The sequence below is a fragment of the Podarcis melisellensis genome, assembly GCF_964234715.1.
Source record: "Podarcis melisellensis genome assembly, chromosome: 17".
Taxonomy (NCBI): Eukaryota; Metazoa; Chordata; class Lepidosauria; order Squamata; family Lacertidae; genus Podarcis; species Podarcis melisellensis.
This window is the reverse complement of record NC_138534.1, coordinates 38,493,527-38,516,957: the sequence shown is the minus strand read 5'-3', so window position 1 is coordinate 38,516,957 and position 23,431 is coordinate 38,493,527. Positions and strand designations below refer to the sequence as shown.

At 48.1% G+C, this 23,431-nt stretch overlaps 1 protein-coding gene and 1 long non-coding RNA gene across 2 annotated transcripts in view; one reads left to right on the top strand and one right to left on the bottom strand.

Moving 5' to 3' along the window:
• The window catches only part of LOC309360446, a 359,212-nt gene that overhangs the window by 121,636 nt on the left and 214,145 nt on the right, over positions 1-23,431 (top strand). The window lies entirely within an intron of this gene.
• Positions 963-23,238, bottom strand: C1S (complement C1s). The gene is made up of 12 exons (XM_081894166.1): positions 22,991-23,238; positions 22,480-22,592; positions 21,246-21,450; positions 20,654-20,831; positions 19,487-19,612; positions 17,494-17,693; positions 16,339-16,492; positions 15,111-15,226; positions 12,859-12,937; positions 11,013-11,147; positions 9,493-9,567; positions 963-2,051 (listed from the first exon to the last, which is right to left on the bottom strand). Exons 2-12 carry the CDS (start codon positions 22,497-22,499, stop codon positions 1,252-1,254), a joined length of 2,088 nt encoding a protein of 695 aa, XP_081750292.1. The 5' UTR covers positions 22,500-22,592; positions 22,991-23,238; the 3' UTR covers positions 963-1,251.

The window sequence follows — 23,431 nt, the reverse complement described above, 5'->3', positions numbered from 1 at the left end:
CCTTCTCCAACACTGCAGGGCACCTTTATAATTATTTTCTTAAAGGTGTGAACAGGCTTCCTCCCCCCACTGAAGGGCTGTTCTTCCTCTCCCCTGGAAAACCCGCTCAGAGCAAACCAGTCTGGAGGAAACCAAATTGACGTTTGCTCCAATTCAGTGGTAAAGATCAGGTTTCACCAGGAGAAAGTGGCAGGGCAAGCACAAGTTGAGATGAGCACTGTGTTTCTTCAGCTGGTTCAAACCACAAAGGTAAAGGAACCCCTGACCATTAGGTCCAGTCGTGGCCAACTCTGGGGTTGCGGCGCTCATCTCGCTTTATTGGCCAAGGGAGCCGGCGTACAGCTTCCGGGTCATGTGGCCAGTATGACTAAGCCGCTTCTGCCAAACCAGAGCAGCGCACGGAAACGCCGTTTACCTTCCCGCTGGAGCGGTACCTATTTATCTACTTGCACTTTGACGTGCTTTCGAACTGCAAGGTTGGCAGGAGCAGGGACCGAGCAACGGGAGCTCACCCTGTCACGGGGATTCGAACCGCTGACCTTCTGATCGGCAAGTCCTAGGCTCTGTGGTTTAATCCACAGCGCCACCCGTGTCCGGTTCAAACCATAAGCAGCTACAAATATGAAGTTCTTATCCCTATTGGCACCATCTGTTTACACAGAATATATTAGGTTATTGACAATTATATGTGTATTGGGATAATAAGAATATACATACCTGTATATCAATGTATGGGTATGTAACAGTATTTTTTCACTCACTTTTTTCTCTCTTTCTTCCCACCCCCCCTCACTCTCTTTTTTTATAAATGAAATTCTTCTAATAAAATGTGTGTTGTTGTGTTTTTTTTTTGTTGTTGTTTTAAAAAGATCTGTGGTATAGGGCACTTTTCAAAGGAATTTAAGCAGCTACAAAAAAAGGACATAAGATATAAAAGAAGAAATTAAGCAGACAGGAAATCATTTAAGAACAAATCCAGCCTGAAAGCTTTTGGTTGCTCTATTTGCTTCTCAAGAAAGCAGGTTTTGTAAATAAACTGGCACTGCACAGACCTTCACTCCAACCTCCCCTCTCTTGCATTTCCAGTATTTCTCTAACTTGGGTTTTCTGCTGTTGTTGGACTACAACTCCCATCATTCCTGACCACTGTCCCTGCTAGCTAGGGATGATGGGAGTTGTAGTCCAAGAACAGCTTGGGTCTCACTTTGGAGAAATGCCACGAGCCCAAAACATCAAGGAAGCCTGGTGCTTTTACAGACACGAATGCATCCTCCTGGTCTCATTCTGGCTCATGACGTTTGCGATCCAATCCACGTAATTTGACACCTTAGTGTAGAGGCCGTAGGTGCCGCACTTTGGCCCCCAAGAAACCAGGCCAGCAACATAGTAGTGCAATTCGTCGTGGGGATATTTGACGGCAAACGCCCCACCGCTGTCTCCATCGCAGCTGTCCTTCCCGTTGCCCCCTCCACAAATCATATTGTCTGTGAACACATAGGTCAAAGAATCTGCTGGGGGATCTGGCCTCACGCTTCGGCACCTGTCCATGTTAACCACAGGGACCCGGGCGTACCTAAGGTGTATCGCCGCACGTGTCTTAGGTGTCCTGCCCCAGCCAGATATGTAGCCCAGGATCCCCTTCGGCAAGTCGTAGTCGGACGATGCACCAGGCAAGCAAATGGGCGAGATGGTAGGACCCATCGTCAAGGGTTTCGCCAACTTCACTAGAGCAATGTCATTGTCGAAGTTTGTCCGGGGCTGGTTGTTTGCCATTTCCAACCAGTCGGGATGGACGATTGTGGCTTCCACACCCAGTGGCCTAGCGCCTTCCATGGCATTTGCCCCAATGCGAAGCATCCCTGCGTGGATGACCGGGCACCGGGTCTCATCCAGCACGTGAGCTGCAGTCAGAACCCAGCGGTCCGAAATCAGAGCCCCGCCAGCATGTGGGTATTCAAAATAGATTTGCCAAGGGAAGTTTCCTTTTTCGGCTTGTTGGCCTCCAAAAATCCTCCCCACCCCTTCAACGGGCTCAGAGGGAACTCCGCAAACTAGAGAAAAGATAGAACAACAACAGCAGAAATAAGAGCTTGCAAGCAGCAGGAAGACCAGATTTGCACAAATGAAATAATCAAAACCATTTATGTTCACTGATGTGAGGGAAAGCAAGCAATAACTTTAGGATAGGGCAGTGGCGTAGCGTGGGTTGTCAGCACCCGGGGCAAGGCAAGTAATTTGCGCCCCCTAACCCGTGGATTTTAGTAGGGGCAGAGAGATGCGAGTGCGAGCGCGCCCCCCCCAGATGTTGCGCCTGGTGCGGCCGGCCCCCCCTGCACCCGAACGCTAGGCCACTGGGATAGGGGGTTCAAGTTGAATCCGGTTTGGGGGCCTGTGGGCATGCATGTGTGTGGACCTCTCCCAAAGTTTTTGCTTGCTACAGCTTGTTAACTTTGCCCAGAAACATTAACTGGGTAGTACAGTCGTACCTTGGAATTCAAACGGAATCCATTCCGGAAGCCCCTTCGACTTCCTTTTTTTTTTTTTAAATATAATTTTTATTAAGATTTTCCAAATTAAAAACAAATTAGATCCAATTCATACACTTTCTTCCAAAACCAAAGCCAGGACTTCCCCTTCCCGCCCCCAATTGCGTTCCAAATCTTCCAAATAAGCAATTAAATTCAACAAGTTTTTATCCCATGACTCACTTAACATCAATAACCCAATTTTTCCAAATTCCCATCCCCTAAGATCGATTTTTTCCCTTCCACGAGTTCCCCCTTTCAAAATTTTATAAAAAAAGAAAAAAAGATATAAAGATAAAAAAATAATTTTACAACCTTTGGATTCCAAATTTCCCTCCCCCCTTTCTCTGTTGTGTTCCTTCTATCCCTTCATCCTAATGTCTTCCTGAAGTTCCTACCCGCTTAATCCATGTCCCTCTAGTAGTTTGCCAGTCATATTTAATTACAAATGTCCAATCTTGGAAGGAGTCTGTCTCAAAAAGGGGCCCATTTTTTCTATCCAGATTTTTATATCAAGGAGTAAGAAACTCCCATTTAATTTCCATAAGCTTGTCAAATCTGGATGTCCCAAATGTTCCCAATTCTGTCCAGTTCATGATGTTTCCATATTCTTGTCATTCTCTCTCCTCCTTCTGTTTCCCTGTTTTCCCGCAAAAATGTTCTTTTTCCATGACCTTCTTATTTTCTGCAGAGGCTTGTTATTCAGAAGCAAAACATTATGTCATGTCCCTTTCGTTTTCCAACTAAAGAATCCATTGTTTCCTGTAGTTTGTAGCCCTCTGTAGACAAAACAATGTTCCGTTTCTGCAGTTCCCAAGAGATTAAAAGTTACAACTGTTCAGGTTTCCTGAGAAAAACACATGCAATGTCGCTCAGCTCCTCTAGGTGGATCGCAGTAACTAAGTTCCCTTCCAGATCAAATCCATTAGTCCAAATAGTTTGTAAATCCTTATTTGAAACAATTTGTATACAATTTAAAACAAATGTAACCGGCAAAGTCCTCAAAGCAAAGTCCCTGCTTTATTCTTCCGTTTTGACAGCCTTTGACAGCTGTCAAAACTCCCGATGCTCTTCCCCAGGTAGTTTCGCGGATCACTCCAGGGATTCCGGGGGGGGGGGTTGTTTTTTTAATAATAATTCCACTTTTCTCCTCCAGCACAGTCTTATAATTTTCCCTCGCAAAGTTGCTAATTCATGAAGATAGAGATACGCTCGATCTTAGTCGTTAAGTCCTTTGTTTTGGCTCTTCTACAATTAAGGGGTAGGCTGACTTCCTTTTTTCCACCTCCCCCGTTCGCTCCAGATTTTAAAAATTTATCCCTCTTTTTTAATCCATAATCCAATTACTCACGGGTTCTTCTTTTAGGTCCAGATTTTCAATAGAAGAAGTCAGCGCTCTCCGCCGGATGGCATGCGGCTGCGCTCGGCAGGGATAGCAGAGAACTCAAAGCACCACGCTTCTCCCCGGCGCCCGATCCGTAGCCTTTAAAAAGGCTCCTTCACGAGCCGGGAGGGCGCTAACGGTGCCAGCCGAGTCTCCATGTCCACGGCCTCACTCTGGCCGTGGTTTTTGAGGGTCCCCGCATCGCCGGTGCGGTAGGACCCAGCCCCTGCCGAGCAGGCTCCCTCCGGAGCTCGGAGGGAGCCCGCCATTCGGCGATGGCGCCGACCCGGAAGTCCCCCCCCCTTCGACTTCCAAAACGTTCAGAAACCAAATCGTGGCTTCTGATTGGCTGCAGGAAGCTCCTGCATCCAATTGGAAGCTGCAGAACCCGTGTCGGACATTCGGGTTCCAAAGAACAATTGCAAACCGGAACACTCACTTCCGAGTTTGCTGCATTTGGGAGCCAAAACTTTTGACTTGCAAGGCATTTGGGATCCAAGGTACGACTGTATTGAGAATGAAGCCTGCTATACGCATCTCTATGGGCTATACACATATCTATGGGCATGGCCATGGGGAGCAGCTCCCCCCCAATCAGTAATTAAATAAAAATACTTAACTCGAAGTAGAAATAACCAGAATATTTGAAATTGAAATATTCAGCTTCACTGAGGTCACTTGAATGATGTTGTGGTGCATTCTCCCACCCACCCCAATTTTTTAAATTGATTTTAAAAAATAATAATAATAAACAAATAAACAAACAAACAAACATAAATCTCAACCGTATTTAAACCTAACTTGTTTAAATCCCTCTCTTCTGGCTATAAAGGAACTCCTGCTGCGGGGAAGCCTCGGACCATCAGCTGGGTGAGGACTGCAGGGCCTGCTCCCTTCCAGGGCCTTTTCCAACTGGCCCAGGGGGCGTGGCCCAGGAATAAACTTTTGGAACAAACTCTTGGGAAGGGTGGGAAGTGTTCTGCCATTGCTTCCCTGTTCCAGGGGGTCAATGTGCTTTAAAATGTCCTCAAACAGTCGGTGGCAATTTAAAGTTTTATTTCTTTTTTTCCATTGCTGGGGGTGGGTGGGATGGATATTTGGTTGGGGATTAATTTTAGTATAATTGTTCTGTTCCTTTTTGTTGTTGTTGTTGTTGTTGTTTTATTGGTTCTGTATAGTTTGTGTTGTGTTCTGAAGGGGCTAGATCAGGGCTGCCTGGGAGTGGGGCCCCACGATGGCTGGGACAAGTTCCACAGGGGGGGAAGCAATAGGACATCCGATCTCGGTGATCATGGGCAGGAGGCGGAGTTACGCTAAGACCAGACCATGTCATTACCGAGGAGGCAGGTTTAGTCGTTGGTTGAAGACTATCCCTGCCTCCGGGTCTGGCCTTGACCGGATGGATACTGGAATCAACAGGGGAAACCCACATGACCTGAAGGTGTTGCTGTGTAATGCCAGGTCAATGATGAACAAAACCACTGCCATCCACGACCTGATCGTGGATGGAGGACTTGACCTGGCATGTGTGACAGAGACCTGGTTGGAGGAAGCAGATGGGCCTGTCCTTGCCGCTGCTTGCCCACCAGGTTTCTCTTACGCACAGCAACCCAGGTCATGTGGGCGGGGAGGGGGGGTTGCAGTGATTTTTAGGAAGTCACTAGCTTGCACCAGGCGTCCTACTGGGAAGATCCAGTTCTCTGAGTGCATGTTCTGGAAGTTGGGCAATAGGGGCAGTACAGGATTCCTTTTGGTGTACCGACCTCCCCGCTGCACCAAGGATTCCCTGTCTGAGCTGCTTCAGGTCGTGGCGGATTTTCTCCTAGAGACACCTAGTTTGGTTGTCCTAGGGGATTTTAACATCCATGCCGACACGACCTTACAAGGGGCAGCTCGGGACTTCGTGGAAAGCATGGCCTCCATGGGGCTGTCCCTGAATAAGTTTGGCCCAACCCATAGTCATGGACATGCCTTAGACCTGGTGTTCACCTCTAGTGACGTGGGTGATCTGACACTAAGTAAAAGTGAAACAAAAGAAGTGCCATGGTCAGATCACTTCCTGGTGCAACTGGACTTCTCCGCGACCCTTCCCCTCTGCAGGGAGGTGGGACCAATTCGGATGGTCCGCCCCCGCCACTTAATGGATCCAAATGGTTTCCAGAGAGTGGTAGGGGATGCCTTATCCCATGTTGATGGCCTCTCAGCTGATTCCCTGGTGGCCCGCTGGAATGCGGAGTTAACCAGGGCTATTGACTGTCTGGCTCCGAAGCGCCCTCTCCGATTGCATGGAGCCCAGACAGCTCCGTGGTTTTCTTCGGAGCTGAGGGCAATGAAACAATCGCTGAGACGGCTAGAGCGTCGGTGGCAAAAAACTCACTCCGAATCTGACCGGACACAGGTTAGAGCTCAACGTCGAGCCTACCAAGTGGCGATAGCGACGGCGAAGAAGACTTTCTTCACCGCCTCTATTGCATCTGCAGAAAATAGTAGCAGGAGACTTTTTCAGGTGGTTCGTAATTTAACAGAACCACCTTTACCACCGGGGCTTTGTAAAGACCCCAAGATCTCCTGCAACGATTTTGCAAAGTTTTTTGCGGATAAAATCACTCATATTCGGAAGGAGCTAGACACCACCGTGGGAGCAGGGCTGGGGCGGGAGAGTGCTAGAGCTCTGCCTGGTCAAGTTGCATGGAATCGATTTCAATCCATTACCCCCGAGGATGTGGACAGGCTGCTTGGACGCGTGAAACCAACCACCTGTCTCCTGGATCCTTGCCCATCCTGGCTAATAAAAGCAAGCCGGGAAGGGCTGGGCGATGGGCTCTGCGGGGTGGTGAATGCTTCCCTCTGTGAGGGAGCATTCCCAGATCCGCTGAAAGAGGCGGTCATCAAACCGCTTCTTAAAAAACCATCTTTAGACCCGGCCAGTATGGCCAACTATCGCCCAGTCTCAAATCTTCCATTCTTGGGCAAGGTGATTGAGCGTGTGGTGGCTGAACAACTCCAGGCACGCCTGGAGGATGCGGACCATTTGGATCCCTTCCAATCGGGATTCAGGCCTCATCATGGGACTGAAACTGCCTTGGTCGCGCTGGTTGATGATCTCCGGCGAGCTAGGGACAAAGGTGAGAGTTGTTTCCTAGTTCTGCTGGATCTCTCAGCGGCCTTTGATACAATCGACCATAACATCCTTCTGGACCGTCTAGGGGGGCTGGGAGCTGGGGGCACTGTTATACAGTGGTTTCGCTCCTTCCTCCTGGGCCGTGTTCAGAAAGTGGTGGTGGGGGATGAGTGTTCAGACCCCTGGGCCCTCACTTGTGGGGTGCCTCAGGGTTCCGTCCTCTCCCCCATGCTTTTTAACATCTATATGAAGCCACTGGGAGAGATCATCAGGGGGTTTGGACTGGGTGTCCATCAATATGCAGATGATACCCAGCTCTACCTCTCTTTCAAATCAGAACCAGTGAAGGCGGTGAAGGTCCTGTGTGAGTGCCTGGAGGCGGTTGGAGGATGGATGGCGGCTAATGGATTGAGGTTGAATCCTGACAAGACAGAAGTACTGTTTTGGGGGGACAGGGGGCGGGCTGGTGTGGGGGACTCCCTGGTCCTGAATGGGGTAACTGTGCCCCTGAAGGACCAGGTGCGCAGCCTGGGAGTCATTTTGGACTCACAGCTGTCCATGGAGGCGCAGGTCAATTCTGTATCCAGGGCAGCTGTCTACCAACTCCACCTGGTACGCAGGCTGAGACCCTACCTGCCCGCGGACTGTCTCGCCAGAGTGGTGCATGCTCTAGTTATCTCCCGCTTGGACTACTGCAATGCGCTCTACGTGGGGCTACCTTTGAAGGTGACTCGGAAACTACAACTAATCCAGAATGCGGCAGCCAGACTGGTGACTGGGGGCAGCCGCCGAGACCACATAACACCGGTCTTGAAAGACCTACATTGGCTCCCAGTACGTTTCCGAGCACAATTCAAAGTGTTGGTGTTGACCTTTAAAGCCCTAAACGGCCTCGGCCCAGTATACCTGAAGGAGCGTCTCCACCCCCATCGTTCTGCCCGGACGCTGAGGTCCAGCGCCGAGGGCCTTCTGGCGGTTCCCTCATTACGAGAAGCAAAGCTACAGGGAACCAGGCAGAGGGCCTTCTCGGTAGTGGCACCCGCCTTGTGGAACGCCCTCCAATCAGATGTCAAAGTGATAAATAACTACCTTACATTCAGAAGACATCTTAAGGCAGCCCTGTTCAGGGAAGTTTTTAATCTGTGATATTTTAGTGTATTTCTGGTTTTTATGGAAGCCGCCCAGAGTGGCTGGGGAAACCCAGCCAGATGGGCGGGGTACAAATAATAAATTATTATTATTATTATTATTGTTGTTGTGCCGCATTCTAGCGACGCAACTGGCAACCTGGCTGAGTGATAGGCGTGGCTTTCGCAAACTTGCCACGCAATCATGTGGCAGGTAGCTTGGTTCTGGAACAGGACAGGTGGGTGCCCTGTCCGTCCCTCCAACGTAAATCCTGACTATGCCCATGCATATATCCCCATTCTGAGATTTGCTTGCTTGCTTTATTTATTTAAAAGACTTCCTGCTTTTCAGAGAAATTGCTTCACAAAGAATTTTACGACCAACAAAGTATGGTTGTAAAGTATGAAGTATGAAGAACAACAAATAAATAGCCCATTAAAAATAGCCCAATAGGTATCAGCTGCGGGTACGCAGGAGGGGGTGCTTTGTTCCTCAGAACCTGCAGGAGCCCACCAGAACCAAGCCCCGTCACTGCTGAATGTACACAGCAGACAGACTAGGGCTGGGTGCAAACTATTAGAAACTAGCTGCAGGTTCGGCTCCTGTGCCTCTTCTTCTACTGTGGGTGTTATGTACCGAGTTGAATAGGATCCAAATTGCAGCAGTCTGATTGGTCCTAGAACAATAGGATTCAGAATGCAGCAGTCTGATTGGTCCTAGAACAGTAGGATCCAGAATGCAGCAGTCTGATTGGTCCTAGAACAGTAGGATCCAGAATGCAGCAGTCTGACTGGTCCGCAGGAGCCACCCAATCCAATTCCAGGTGGAAGTGAATCCGCAACCTGATTGGCCTACAGGAGAATCCCAGAACTGGCCAGTCACATTGGGCCCATTGTGTAAATAATGTATATAAAGCAGACATTTCGGGGGAACTTCCATTCCTCACTACTATGAGCTGAATAAAAAGCATGAAATCCACACACGACTCTGAATATATTTCAGTGGGTCTATGCTCTCTTTCCTTTTCCTAACCCCCCAAGATGGCTGTGCTCAACAACGTGATTAGCAAGAAGGGACTCTTGAAACATGGAACGCTGTTGCTTCCTGCAGGACTGGTGTTTTGCGGAAACATCTAAGAGGAGAGCAGGTTTTAAAGCTCTGGTTTTCAACCATCTCGAATCATTGAGGCAATTCAAGAACATGTCCCAGCAGAGGAAGCAAGAATTTTAAAATATTGGCAGGCTCTTCTGTAAACTAGACAATGCGGGTGGACTCTAGTCACAGCACTTTGACCACAATATCCACATTTAGAAATAGAGGGCTATATACTGTACCTGGGACACAAACCGGAATCTCCGTTTTCTCATCTTCATCCACCCATTTCCCACTGGCTGAACACCTATAAAGTCCTTTCGGAATAAAAGAATACATAGCATTATTCAGTTGTTTGTTTTTAATCTGTGTTTCATACCCAAATGCAGGCGAGATCAGAAAACAGATTGCAGGCCATTAGTGGCCCTTTCTAGTGTCTGCTTGTCCGTGGGATTCCTGTAAATAATGTTGGCTCCAGATCTGATCCAGCAAAGCACTTCTAATGTGCTTAACCAAGAATGGATACACTGGGTCGCTTAACTCTGTGTTTCCCAAACTTGGGTCTCCAGCTGTTTTTTCAGACTACAATTCCCATCATGCCTGACCACTGGTCTTGATAGCTAGGGCTGATGGGAGTTGTAGTCCAAAACCAGCTGGAATAAAATGAGCGGCAATGCCCTTGAGGAGTGCCTGAGCTCTCATCGAGTTTGGAGGGGGCAGAAGTGGAGAGAAGGAGCGACAGTGCGTGGGAGCAGGATGTGACACATTCCTAATTTGGTGCAGGTGGTGAAACGAGATTGGCTGCCCCTGGGCACACAGTGTGGGGGGGGGAGGGAAGTTGTCCAGTTGCATGAGTGGACCTTGTTCCACACACCCCTGCGCCTCTTAGTAGGGACGCGGGTGGCGCTGTGGTCCAAACCACTGAGCCTCTTGGGCTTGGCAATCGGAAGGTCGGTGGTTTGAATCCCCGTGACGAAGTGAGCGCCTGTTGCTTTGTCCCAGCTCCTGCCAACCTAGCAGTTCGAAAGTACGCCAGTGCAAGTAGATAAAGAGGTACTGTTGTGGCAGGAAAGTAAACAGTGTTTCTGTGCGGTCTGGTTTCTGTCACAGTGTTCCATTGTGCCAGAAGCTGGCCACATGACCAAAAAAGCTGTCTGAGGACAAACACTGGCTCCCTCGGCCTGAAAGCGAGATGAGCGCTGCAACCCCATTGTTGCCTTTGACTTGACTTTACCATCCAGGGGTCCTTTACCTTTTTACTTTTTATGTATCTTACCACTATGCTACATCCCACCTATTGCATCACCTCTGCGCAAGCTTTGTGCATGCAAGCATTGAGAATGAATGCTCAAAAAAGAGGTTGCCTGGAGGAGCCAAGGAACGGCCACCTTGGCTACAGCACCCTTTGAGTCACATCAGCTGAAGAAGGTGGAAGCAGAAACATTCTGCAGGAAGAGCTTCACATCCCTGTCTCCTTGTTCATCTCAACTTTGTTCATTGTTTGTCTCTCTCTCTCACACATGCACACGTCGTACATTTTAACTGTGCCTTGGAGGAATCGTTTCAGTGTTTACGACTCGCACTAAACACACTAACACATTTCACAAAGATACTGGGATGAAGCGTAAGTGAAATACTCTTTGAATGAGTTTGTCATAATATTGCCACCTCTAATTCTGTCATCATAAACTGAGTACAGTGATGCTCTTTTTAAGCTCTGAATCAGATGCTTGGTTCTGAAAAGGATGGGACACATCATTACCTTTGCCCTGCATTGTATAAAACTTCTCGTTGCATGAATAGCTGATCGTGTCTTGATACTCCGTGTTGTCCTCGGTTCCTGACAGGTAAGTGACTTTCCCATTTGCAAGGTGCTCAGGCTCACCACAGTTTACGGCTGCCGGGGGGGAAAAGATGGGGTATTAGACTAGAATCTTCACTCTGCTGCCACCTGCCACCTCATCTTGGTCAACCCATATTCTGTCAGGCCTGAACATAGTTTCCATTTCTTCTTTTTGTATGGTGCATAAAGCAGGGGTTGCCAACCTTTTTGGACTAGGGGGCACACTTCAAATTTTGAGAAATTGGTGAGGGTGTTGGTCGCAAGATGGCTGCCACAGAGGGGGTGTGGCATAATGCAAAATCAGAGAGGCACCGACCTGTGACAACCTTAGGCTTACCATGGGAAGTTGGTCATGTCCTGCTGCTCCTGATGATGGTCTCTCAGTACCAAGAAAAATATTGTTACAGAAGTTGGGCACACACACACCCCACTCTATGCCAGAGGGCTTGTGCTCCTTTGGAGAACTGACACAGAGTGGAGACTGTCGTAGCTTTAAAGAAATATGGTTTATTCGCCTATTTACACCTTCAGTCTGCATGGAGTCCAGATTGTACAGCATGGTCATTTCAAGAGGGGCTTGTCTCCCACAGCCGTGCAACCCTGGAGTCCAAGGCATCTATCTCAGGCCAGCCTTCAGCCAGCCTGCCCAAGATGGATCCCAGTCCTTCTTCCTCCTTCTCCTTCCCAGCAACCCCTGCTCAAGACTCTCTTTTTCCTGTCACCCCACACCTAGTTACCCTGGCAACCTTCCCAACCCCCCACTCTCTGTTCACACCTCAGGACAAGTGGGGAGGACAGTTCTCTTGCATTGCCAATGACCCTCTATTTTTTCTTAATGGTCCTAGCTTGGCCAGGTCATTTTGAACAGATTAGCTCAGGAATTCCTCTACATTTCTCCCTTCACATCCCAAATAATCAAAATGCTACCATTGGTTAATTTCTAGGGTTTAGCCCCTGCCCCCCAAAATCTAGAACAATATACAAGCTATAGAAATCACTTATCTATACATTTGGTCCCACAGCTTTCTTTCTAGGGTGACTAAATACTAAATACTCCCCCCGCAAATGAGAGCTCAAAGTTTGGGGCACCTGACCCGGGGAACCTTCATGGGTGCCAGTCTGTAACTTCCAAGTTATCCTTTCCTATTTCCATCTCGTTCCAGGACCATTGCCTAGAACTGGAATGGCATAAATACCTCTCTCATTTATCTTGGGTAATCCAGACAATGGTGTTTAAACTTAACTGTACTGAGGACCAGTGCTTTTTTTCTTTAAAAATGTTTAAGGGTACTCTCATTTTGACTCAAGAAAACCACCATTTTATAGTTCAAATCGGGGGAAATAAATACAGTAAACGGACAAAAGTACAAAGATTCACAAAATGTTTAGGGGTATGTGTCCCCCTGCGTCCCCCCTCCAGAAAAAAGCACTGCTGAGGACCACTATTTTGGTTGCCTTATTACTTTGTGGATCACTGTATTTTCTTACCTTACACAGCCACCACAAAGGGGAACAATCATTCTGTGTGGCTGCCATCCAGCTCAGCTATGAAGAGAGCTGGAAGTTTCTTTGTGATTACTCACACTGCTGAAGAAGCAAGCTGCTTTCCAGTTTAAATTTAGAAGTGGCTTGCCTCTTCAGCATCTTGTCAAAACTTCAGGAAACCTCCTGCCTCTCAAGTATTCTTCTCTGTTATGATCCCTGTGGTCTCAAGACCAATTGAAAGTATGTTATGGACCACCAATATAGGAAGCCAAGCACTTACGGACACATTCGAGATCAGAGTTGCTCCACTCGCCGTTGCTTTGACAGACAGAGTAGAAGGATGTGGTGCTGCCTTTTGACTGAAGGGAACAGAATTGAGAGACACTGGAGTTAATTCATTGGTTGAGAAATGTATCAGAATGACATACACACTGCTCTCTCTCCCTTGTTACATGAGGGGAGTCTTGGGCCCTTGTGTAAAGTGAGAAGATATATGGAGAGGATGCAAAAAAGCTGTTTAAGGTGGTGGAACATTTGCACTAAGCAAGACTGCTAGCATTTCATCTCCGAGCTTACCGCTTGCGTTTAAAAGCATGGGGCTAAACAGAGTTTAAATCCCATCTTGAACAGTTTGATTGCAAGTGTAGGAACTAGCCATTAGGCTGGTCTCCCCCTTTTGTTGTCCAGTTTAGCAAAGAAACAGGCTACAGACTGAAAAGGAAGTTTAAAGCATGTATTTTACTCACAGTCAAGCATTTGTCCTTAGCAGCAACAGCAGTAAAAATAAAGGCAGGTAAAATACTTATGTTTGCAGCAAAAATAGCTTCAGGCAAGTGCCTGATGCTGGAGCAAGCGGACAGGTGTCCATATACATGGTTGGTGGAAGAGAGAGAGACAAAACAGGAAATACTTCTTTGCTTCTTCCTTTCCAGGAGAGGATGGGAAACGACATCATACAGAGCCTTCTCTACCAATTACATTTCTATGGACTGAGTCTCCCTATCAGCAATGCAGCTCTATGGTCTTAACCCCTTCACTTGCTAACTAGCAAAACTTTTCCTTCCAGTAGCACCTTAAAGACCAACTAAGTTAGTTCTTGGTATGAGCTTTCGTGTGCATGCACACTTCTTCGTGGATGCACACGAAAGCTCATACCAAGAACTAACTTAGTTGGTCTTTAAGGTGCTACCGGAAGGGAATTTTTTTTTGTTTTGTTTTGACTATGGCAGACCAACACGGCTACCTATCTGTAGCAAAACTTTGTGTTGTTAGATTTCACTACATATCTGCCACACTCAGAGCCTTAGAAAGGGACCTAAGTGTAGGTTTCAGGAGCACAGTGACTGATCCTGCAGCTGAAGCATCATATCTGGCCAGCTTAAGGGCCAGGGCGTACCTCTGTAGCTATTAGCTTTCTAGGAACTAAGATGGTGGGATATATCCTGAGGACTCTGCTGATCATTTGAAGATTTCCGTGGCAAAAGTATCTCCTTGGGGTTCAAAGGAGGAAATGCAGGTTCTGGTGACTTCAGCATCACATGCAACACACCTGGAGTAGATTCATCTCCTCCTCCTCCTCCTCCTCCTGATGTTGCCAGAGGGCTGTGTCTCTCAGGATTCCTGGCCTGTGGCCATGGCACAAATTGTCAAGTACTGAGGGGAGTGAAGGGTGGCTGGTGACATGTCAACAGCCCTGCAGATCAGACAATAGCTGCTGGCTCTTTGCGCTGCTAATACTGCTGGCCACAGGAGGCTGATATAACAGCCCACAATCCACCTGGCCTGGGACGTCTGGTGATATGGGAGGACCAATCTGGTGCCACCAGCAAGTATAAAGACTCTTATTGTGGGAAGCTTGTCCCTGAAGGAGGCCACACAGCTCTCATTTGGTGAATCAAGCCCCTGGCTGGTCCCAGATTGTTCCTAAAGGTAAAGGTAAAGGGACCCCTGACCATTAGGTCCAGTCGTGACCGACTCTGGGGTTGCGGCGCTCATCTCGCTCTATAGGCCGAGGGAGCCGGCATTTGTCCGCAGACAGCTTCCGGGTCATGTGGCCAGCATGACTAAGCCGCTTCTGGCGAACCATAGCAGCGCATGGTAACGCCATTTACCTTCCCGCCAGAGTGGTACCTATTTATCTACTTGCACTTTGACATGCTTTCGAACTGCTAGGTTGGCAGGAGCAGGGACCGAGAAATGGGAGATCACCCCGTCGCGGGGATTTGAACCGCCGACCTTCTGATCGGCAAGTCCTAGGCTCTGTGGTTTAACCCACAGCACCACCCGCATCCCCAAGTTTGTTCCTAGGTAGTTGTTTATTCAGCCAGCCAATCTGCCTAAAGCTTGCATTTCAGAAGACCTGGCTGCCCACTGGTCTGGGCCCCTGCCATCAGTGCAGAAAGAATCCTCTCTCACTGTTATGTTGAGATGGAGAAGAGGCACAATGCATATCGGTGTAGAAGTAGCAGCAATGTACTGTTCATGCCAAGGAGATTCTCAGAGCCTAACTGACCTTGGTGGGCACGGACTTACCAGCACAATCTCATAGCCTTTGACACAGGTCACCTTCACTGAATCCTTAAAGACGTAACGTTCTCTCACGGGTTCCATACTGGAATGTGGAATGACAGTTTCTTTGCAGGGCATTGCTTTGCAAATGGAATGGGGGGGGGGAAGGAAACCAGTCAACAATCACTGAATCACCTGGCACATGCTCTCTCACACATGCACACGCCCCTTGTCATTTTCTGTCCCCAGCAGTCACAGCCATGTCAACAGAAGCCGTGCTTTTATTTAATGCGACTTCCTCTCTGCTCTGAGGGTTAACGAGCCTCTTCGACTCTCAACCGCATCAACAAGAGGAAGAAGTAGAGGTTGGCGCCCATTGACAGGCACAGACACGTGATTCCAGTATTGCCCCCTCCCTCCTCCCTGTTGAGTTCTACAAAGGCAACACCAAGACTCAGGAGGAGAAAGGCTGTCTGCCTTTTCTGTGGGATCTGGCATAGGACCATGACATGACGGGCAGTGCCTCCCTTGCCCTAATGGACCAGGTTCCACTGAAGAGGAAGAACGGATTGGTTCACCCTGTCTCCTGAGAGCTAGCAGCTGTAGCCCTCAGGGCCTTCAGCTAGAACCCTTGTTCCCCTTTCAATTTCCCCATTGCCCACCAGAGATCAGAAGATTTCTCAGATTTCTATGGGTTTTACAGAGGTGGATTTAGGGTGACTGGTTGGTGGAGCCTCGGGGTTGCTGCAGGGGCTACTGCAACTATGATGTAGAGTGAAAGGCAAGAGGAGGTGGAATTTTGGCGCTGCACAGGGTGCCACTGAAATTCAAGACCCCAAGGTCCCCATTGGGTTTTCCTTCTTTCCCTGCTTCCAGTTCTGGTGGGGCTCATCTCTAGCCAGGAAGCCACTTGTCAACACACCAGCCAACCCCTTAGAAGTTCTGCCAGCAGTGCACCAGATTTGCTAGTCTTAGCTATACCCAAATACCCATTCACAATTTGGGTGCACAGCAAACCTCAAGTGTTCTCTCCTGCAGCAATTCACCCCAAGAACAACTGCTCTCAGAAACAGCAGCCATTCTGCTTGAATCCCTTTCTGCAATTGTTTTCTCCTGCCCTAGACTTCCAACTCAAGGTGCACCTTTGCTACTTGCAAGCACACGCCCATTCTCCGAAAAACGACACATATCTCTGTCCCAGAGCGCTCACAAATCTGCCCCACAGGTTTGCTCTCATGGGATATCTACTCACGATCCCCAAAGTAGCGGATTTTCCAGCCTCTGCCTTGCTCTGACTGGTCCGTTTGGAAGAAAATGTCAAGTATATTGCTTCTAGTCTTGATTTCTGGAGGGCCAGGGAATGTGTTGCCACAGTAGGGGCCAAATTGCTGGTCGCCTGCTGAGAACTGCAAGAAGAACAAAACAGATTGGGGGGGGGGAATAGAGGAAGACAAAAGAGGCATATTTGGCAGGAAATGCATCTAAAAGAAATACACCCAAGATTTGAAAAGGAGAAGGAGTATGGGAAGCAGAAATTTGGTACTTGAGGGATTAAGGATACATCAACGCACAGTAAAATACAAACAAACAACAACCTCAAATGCGTGTACATTACTGAAATTATTAAATACTTTTAATGAAATGAGGTTTGTGCCAAACGCCTGCCAATCATTCCAGCGATTGGCACTTGTTGGAAGGAGCAGTGGAAGCTCAGAGCAGATTTACTTCTTACTGAGCAACCGAGTAGAAAACATTGTCTATGTCACCCCCTTATTTCCTGCAAGAAATATCCACAGGAACATGGACCGTTGTTGGGATGTCAAGGGAGCAGATTCTCTAGGGGCCAGGCAAGTAGAAAGAGAAGCAGAGGCTTGGAACACTTGATGAGTGCGAGAGGGAAAAGGTCACTAGGGCAACAGATATTTTCACACCCGAAACTAAAATCAGCCTGTAATGTTGGCTGGAAAATGCTACTATGAGTTTTGGCTGTCTGGTTACTATGAATGTATTTTGTCCATATTTCTTGTGGAGGATAATCTGACTTCCTTAGGGCCCGGGACCTCTAAACTATGATTATTCATGGACCTTAAGATCCTCTGCGGGGCAGACCATAAGAGTGTGTGTACCTATGCAGTCCTCTCTTTCCCATGTCCTGGGGTTTTCCCCCTTTTAGTTTACTAACCTGGTGCGCAAACAACAGTGTGGTGCTGCAAAGGCAAGCAGGAGCAAAGGGCGGACACCGTGCCACAACCAGGCCTCCTGCTCCTGCCCAAGTGTACCACAACCACCAACGGCAAATGTCGCCCCTGGGACTCCTGTCTGCCATTTGGCTTCTAGGGATACACAGCGAAGATGTATTCAGAACAGGAGCAAAGACACCCCTCTCTTTATCTAAGCCACCACATACTCTCAAGGCGTCAGGGCAGTTTCCTTCCGAGTCAGCCGGCTCGATGTCGAAGTCCTTCTTGCCAATGGTCAAGACCACACGGTATCCTGGCTCCAGGGTCACACGGTAATCACAGTGCGAGTTCTCAGGGTACAGGCTGGGGTAATTGGGGCTGGTGATCTCCCCGGACAAGTCAGTGTACACATTCCCAGTGCAGTTCACTAGAGATTAGGGAAGAGAAACAGCCAGGAGATCCGTAACAAAGTTAGATTGCCATATTTTTCGCTCTATAAGATGCACCAGACCATAAGACGCACCTAGTTTTTGGAGGAGGAAGACAAGAAAAAAAATATTCTGAATGCCAGAAGCCAGAACAGCAAGAGGGATCGCTGCACAGTGAATGACTCCCAGGCTGCACACCTGGTCCTTCAGAGGCTCAGTTACCCCATTCAGGACCAGGGAGTCCTCCACACCTGCCCGTCTCCTGTTCCCCAAAAGCAGTACTTCTGTCTTGTCAGGATTCAACCTCTAAATGATGTCATGCTGCCCAATATTACCTGTTATGATATGCTGGTGTTTCTGGCTTAATGGGCTTTAGCATGAATGAGCAGTGTGCTGCCGCACATTGCTCAATTGCTTCCAGTTTGCCCCTCCCATGGACCAAGCGGGAGAAACAAACCAGGAAGTATTGGCTTCTTGCAGCCTTCGAACCAGGCACCATGGTTTGAATGTGGTTTGTTGCCCCCTAAGAAGCCACTTTCGGTAATTTGCTAGCCATCATGCCTTGCAAGGGAGACTTGGATCAAGAGTACTGGGGAGCCAAAGATTTCTCCTGCTTGTGCCAGGCGAGGAGCGAAGTTGGGATGACTGAGCAACATGCGCCCGCATGCTGTGATAAGAAAAAAAAAATCTAGCTCATTAGTACATGTAAGCAAAGCCAACTTTTCTTTTCTACTGTATTGAGTTTCTGTGATAGGTTGTCGCTTTTAAAATGTGACTTATTCTTTCGTGATTTTAAAAATCTTAATAAGAAATAAGAAACAAAAATATATATTCAAGTGAATTAGTGCCAAGAATTTGCGCATGCCTATCTTGACTGTGTTTCCACTGGGCTTGGCAAAGTCACACCAGAAATTCCATGACTCCGTTTTCTATGCCCTCCATTAGTCTCCCACAGTTTAGCAACATATTTCTAAGATTCAAGGGCTCAGATCTAAGGTCTGAATCCTGAATGACGTCTATGCAGGCTGCATCTCGCTGCCCCTTGGCCTGCTGTATGACACATTATCTAAACATCCTTCAGCCGCTTTTTGTAAAAAGCCAAACCCGTTTTTCAGACTCCTCATTCTAAGTCTCTTTCCATTACATCAAGGGGGGGGGCGGGTCTTAGCTCCCAGCGTTTGGGATGATTTAATTATATTTATTTATTATGCAATGCTAGTTTCTTTTCCTTTCCTTGTGAGCAACTGCAGTTCCTTGTCATTTATCAGCCTCTGTGGATGTTCACAAGCTGCAAACCTTTAAAGTACAATGTTTCTCTCAAAGAAATTTGGGCACTGTACCTCGGGTACAGACACTTCAGGTTGCGTATTTTTGGGTTGTGCACCGTGCCGAACCCGGAAGTACCAGAACGGGTTATGTCCAGGTTTCAGCGCTTGCGCATGTGCAGAAACACTAAATCGCGCTTTGTGCATGCGCAGAAGCACTGAATCATGACCCGCGCATGCGCAGACGCGGCTCTACGGGTTGCGAATGTGCCTCCCGCATGGATCACGTTTGCAACCTGAGTGTCCACTGTATTTTACTCCTCATGGGGTTACAATTCCTAGCAACCCATAACAAACTACAGTACCCAGAATTCTTTGAGGGTGTGTGTGCTTTGAATGTACTTTAAAGGTATAGTGAACAGCCGCAGTTCCACAGGAGACTGCTGAAGTTCTTCCCATTTCAAGTACCGTATCAGCAGCGGGGATAAGGACTGTGATTGCTGGAGCAGTAGCAACCAGGCTCCTACCTCCACATGTCTTCAGATCCTCATGCAAGAAATATTCAGGTGGGCAAGAGCAATAGTAGCCACCAATATAGTTGTTGCAGTAATGGCTGCAGACCTCTTCCACAAAATCTGTGCATTCATCCACATCTGCAAGAAGTGAACAGAGATGGAGGTAAGAATGTGTGTGGAATATCATAAAAGGCAGAAAGGAAAAGAGGCAGTGGGATAAACCCTGTGCTGGTTAAGGGAGAAGAGATCCTTCATTTAAGGTAGAGTCCCAATTACGGTATTCCTTCTTTCTTGCAACCCTCACACAGCCTCACTGGAACACCCAGATTCAGGTAGGCCCTGCCACTTCTCATAAACTTCCACTTGCCTTCCTCTCAGAGTTTGGAGCCTGACCCCCCAGCCGTCTCTTATGGGATCCAAAACAGATCTGTAGGCAGCCTTGAGTGCCGTAAGGGGGAAAGGTGGGGCAGAAATAAATAACTTTTATTTGGGCACTACAATTTAAGAAGGATGTTGACAAGCTGAAACATGTGCAGAGGAGGGCAGCCAAGATGATCAAGGGTCTGGAAACCAAGCCTTATGAGGAATGGTTGAAGGAGCTGGGTATGTTTAGCCTGGAAAAGAGGAGACTGAGAGGAGAAAGGATAGCCATCTTCAAATATCTCAAGGGTTGCCACATGGAGGATGGAGCAAGCTTGTTTTCTCCTGCTCTGGGGGTTAGGACTTGAATCAATGACTTCAAGTTATCACCCAGGGTGACTATTGGGACGTTTGTGGTCTTTTATGCACGCAACCATCAGGCCATTTCAGACCACATGTGACAGTTCCTCAGAAACACCTCCATTCTTGGTCAGCTCCTAGTTCTGCATTCTAAGCAATCTATGTACTAAATATGCAGATATATACTAGATGATGGCTTAAGCTGTTATGATAACCTTGCTATAATTCCTAAACAATTTCCATAACCAGTGTTCATAATACTCTGCCTTTCTTCTTAGCTGGGGGGTAGGGAGAGATATTTAATCTTGAAGTGGGCCCTTGAGCCTTGCTAAGAATCTGGCTTGTCCATTCAGTGGAATCTGAACGGGTTCCTCCGATAGCCATCCCAAAGCATTGCTGGGAGGAATACTATATCTACAAAGGGTTTCGTACACCAGGATGAGAGAAACCAGGGCTTACCCTCTGCAATGTAATAGGCAGCGAAGCCAGTGAATCGCTCTTCATTGGAAAAGTCAGACTGAAAGGTGACTGTCAACGTGTTATATGGAACATGGAATTCTTCCAGGACAGGAGAGCCAGGAGTGCGGCTCTTCTTCCGCCCGCAGAACTGACCCTCAATGTGGTTACCGATCAGGACCTAAAAGTGACAGGCACACAAGACAAGTCTCTCTTAGCTTCTGCTTATAGAAATAGATTGTAAAGGTAAAGGTACCCCTGACCGTTAGGTCCAGTCGCAGACGACTCTGGGGTTGAGCGCTCATCTTGCTCTATAGGCTGAGGGAGCCGGCATACAGCTTCCGGTCATGTGGCCAGCATGACTAAGCCGTTTACCTTCCCGCCGGAGTGGTACCTATTTATCTACTTGCACTTTGATGTGCTTTCGAACTGCTAGGTTGGCAGGAGCAGGGACCGAGCAACGGGAGCTCACTCCGTCACGGGGATTCGGACTGCCAATCCCCGTCACGGGGATTCGGACACATCGGTTCAGCACCAGCACACACCCCGATGCTCTGTATCTATCTGCCCCAGCAATGGAATGGGGCCCCTGTACCTTCACGGAGTCATATTGGCAGTTTTGAGACGGCTCTATGTCCAGGTGGGTGAAGTAAAGATGGATGCCGTAACCAGGAGGCACGCTGATTTCCCAGGATTCCAGAGCATTGTTGGGATATGCCTGAGGATAGTTTGGAGATAGGATTTCCCCGTACATGGAAGCTGCCTCAGTGCAAGCCAAGAGGAAGCAGGAAGCAAAACCCCTAAATAGGAGAAAGGAATATTGATAGGTAAAGGTAAAGGGACCCCTGACCATTAGGTCCAGTCGTGACCAGCTCTGGGGTTGTGGCACTCATCTCGCTTTACTGGCCGAGGGAGCCAGTGTACAGCTTCTGGGTCATGTGGCCAGCATGACTAAGCCGCTTCTGGTGAACCAGAGCAGCGGACGGAAACGCCGTTTACCTTCCCGCCGGAGCGGTACCTATTTATCTACTTGCACTTTGACGTGCTTTCGAACTGCTAGGTTGGCAGGAGCAGGGACCGAGCAACGGGAGCTCACCCCATCATGGGGATTCGAACCGCCAACCTTCTGATCGGCAAGTCCTAGGCACAGTGCCACCCACGTCCCTCTAAATAGGAGAAAAGAATATTGATAGTGGCTACCAATTCTACTCTCTGCCCCATCTACCTATGACCCAAGGGGTGGAAGAGTTAAGTCAACTTGATTCAGCATACCTAAGCAGCACAGGGTTGCCTCTACTATCTAGGGAGTAGATGGTAAAGTTGCATTGCTGAAAACACAACTGAGGGAATTTGGTTCCTAGATTTGAGGTCAGCAACGGGTGGCCACTGAGGAAGATGCTTTTCTCTGATGGGTAGTATTTAGCCCTGTAATGATCCTGTAGCAAATGAGGAGTGTGGACAAAAAGCATCTTTGGCAACTATTACAGTGGAATCTTGGTCTTTGAGCGTCTCAGAAGCCAAATGCCAAAAACCTGCTTCCATTTTCAAACACACCTTGGAAGTCAAATGGCTTCCACTGCATGTTTTTATTTTTTTCTCAATGGATTGTGCCGGCCGCCCATTGCTCCTCGGTTTTCAAATGTTTCGGAAGTCGAACGGTCTTCCGGAATGGATTACGTTCAAAAACTGAGGTTCCACTGTAGAACAAAGCCACAAACTCTTGTGGGGAGAGGGGTGTGCGCCTTGCCTGCTTCCCCCAACCCCTTCTTCAGCAAAAGTAGTTGCTGGCCAGAGTCTCACCTTATTAGCTCATATTTTCAATAACTTACCAAGTCTGCAAGAGTTCCATCTTGGCCTTCTTCCTCAAATCCACTGTGGCTGGATTTCAGATTTAGACAAACAAAGCACGCTGGCTTGTTTGTCCTTTTCCCCTGAAGCAGACCTGGTTGGTGGGCAGAGCAATGGAGTTAAAACCCAGCTCACGGAAGCCATAGGCACCCAGCCCCTACCAACCTTCAAGGGAAACTGATTCCTAGAGTAGCGCCGGGGGCAACATGATGCACGCTTGCCCACAAAGTGGCAACAGGGTCATTAGCGCCATGTAAAGGCAATAGGTCAGGAACTGAGCCAAAGAGAGAGAGATTCATCACAGACGTTACCTGCAACTTATGCAAGGCAGCTGTCTCCACCCCACCCCTCAAAACAGCCATAGAAGCTTAGGAGAAGCATCATTTTCCTTCCCAGAAAGTCTGACACCCATCAGGAAAATTTAACTCAAATGCTAATACTCAGATTCCGGTTCTTTTATATATAAAAACAAGTTTTTTTGAAGAATTTTACCTTGCACTCCTCGTCTCTGCAGATGTTTCTCTCTTTGTCTGGCTCCTCTATCTCCCTCTTCATAATCCTCACCGACCCTTATCCACATTTCTGAGCTGTTAATGTCACTTAATTGCAGACCTCCATTGCCCTCTGCTGTTTGAAAGATGCCATCCTCCAGCTTTACTAAGAAATCCTATCCGAGAGAGAAAGTTCTAATAGTCTGGTTGCACAATCCTCTCTGTTTTTCTTTTTTGGCCAGGCCCAAGTCTGCGAGATGGGGAAGGCTGGATCCTTTCAAACTGGGCATTTTTCGGGGAAGTCAGGTGACTTCTGCAAAGAGAACAGGGAAAGGGGAATTCCAGATTGGGGGAAAAAGTTCAAACATTATGCAATCTTCCCTCGCCTTTTTGTTTGTCGTCATCCGTTGACCTCCAATCACTTTCCAGAAAGGGCAAAAAA

What these genes read in the sequence shown, in the direction of transcription:
- C1S (XM_081894166.1), bottom strand. Translation starts at nt 22,499, where the DNA reads ATGGAACTCTTGCAGACTTG. An exon ending in ATGGAACTCTTGCAGACTTG is followed by an intron (nt 21,451 to 22,479) that starts GTAAGTTATTGA and finishes TCTCCTATTTAG; the next exon opens with GGGTTTTGCTTCCTGCTTCC. An exon ending in ACTGCCCTGACGCCTTGAGA is followed by an intron (nt 16,493 to 17,493) that starts GTATGTGGTGGC and finishes TTCTTCTTGCAG; the next exon opens with TTCTCAGCAGGCGACCAGCA.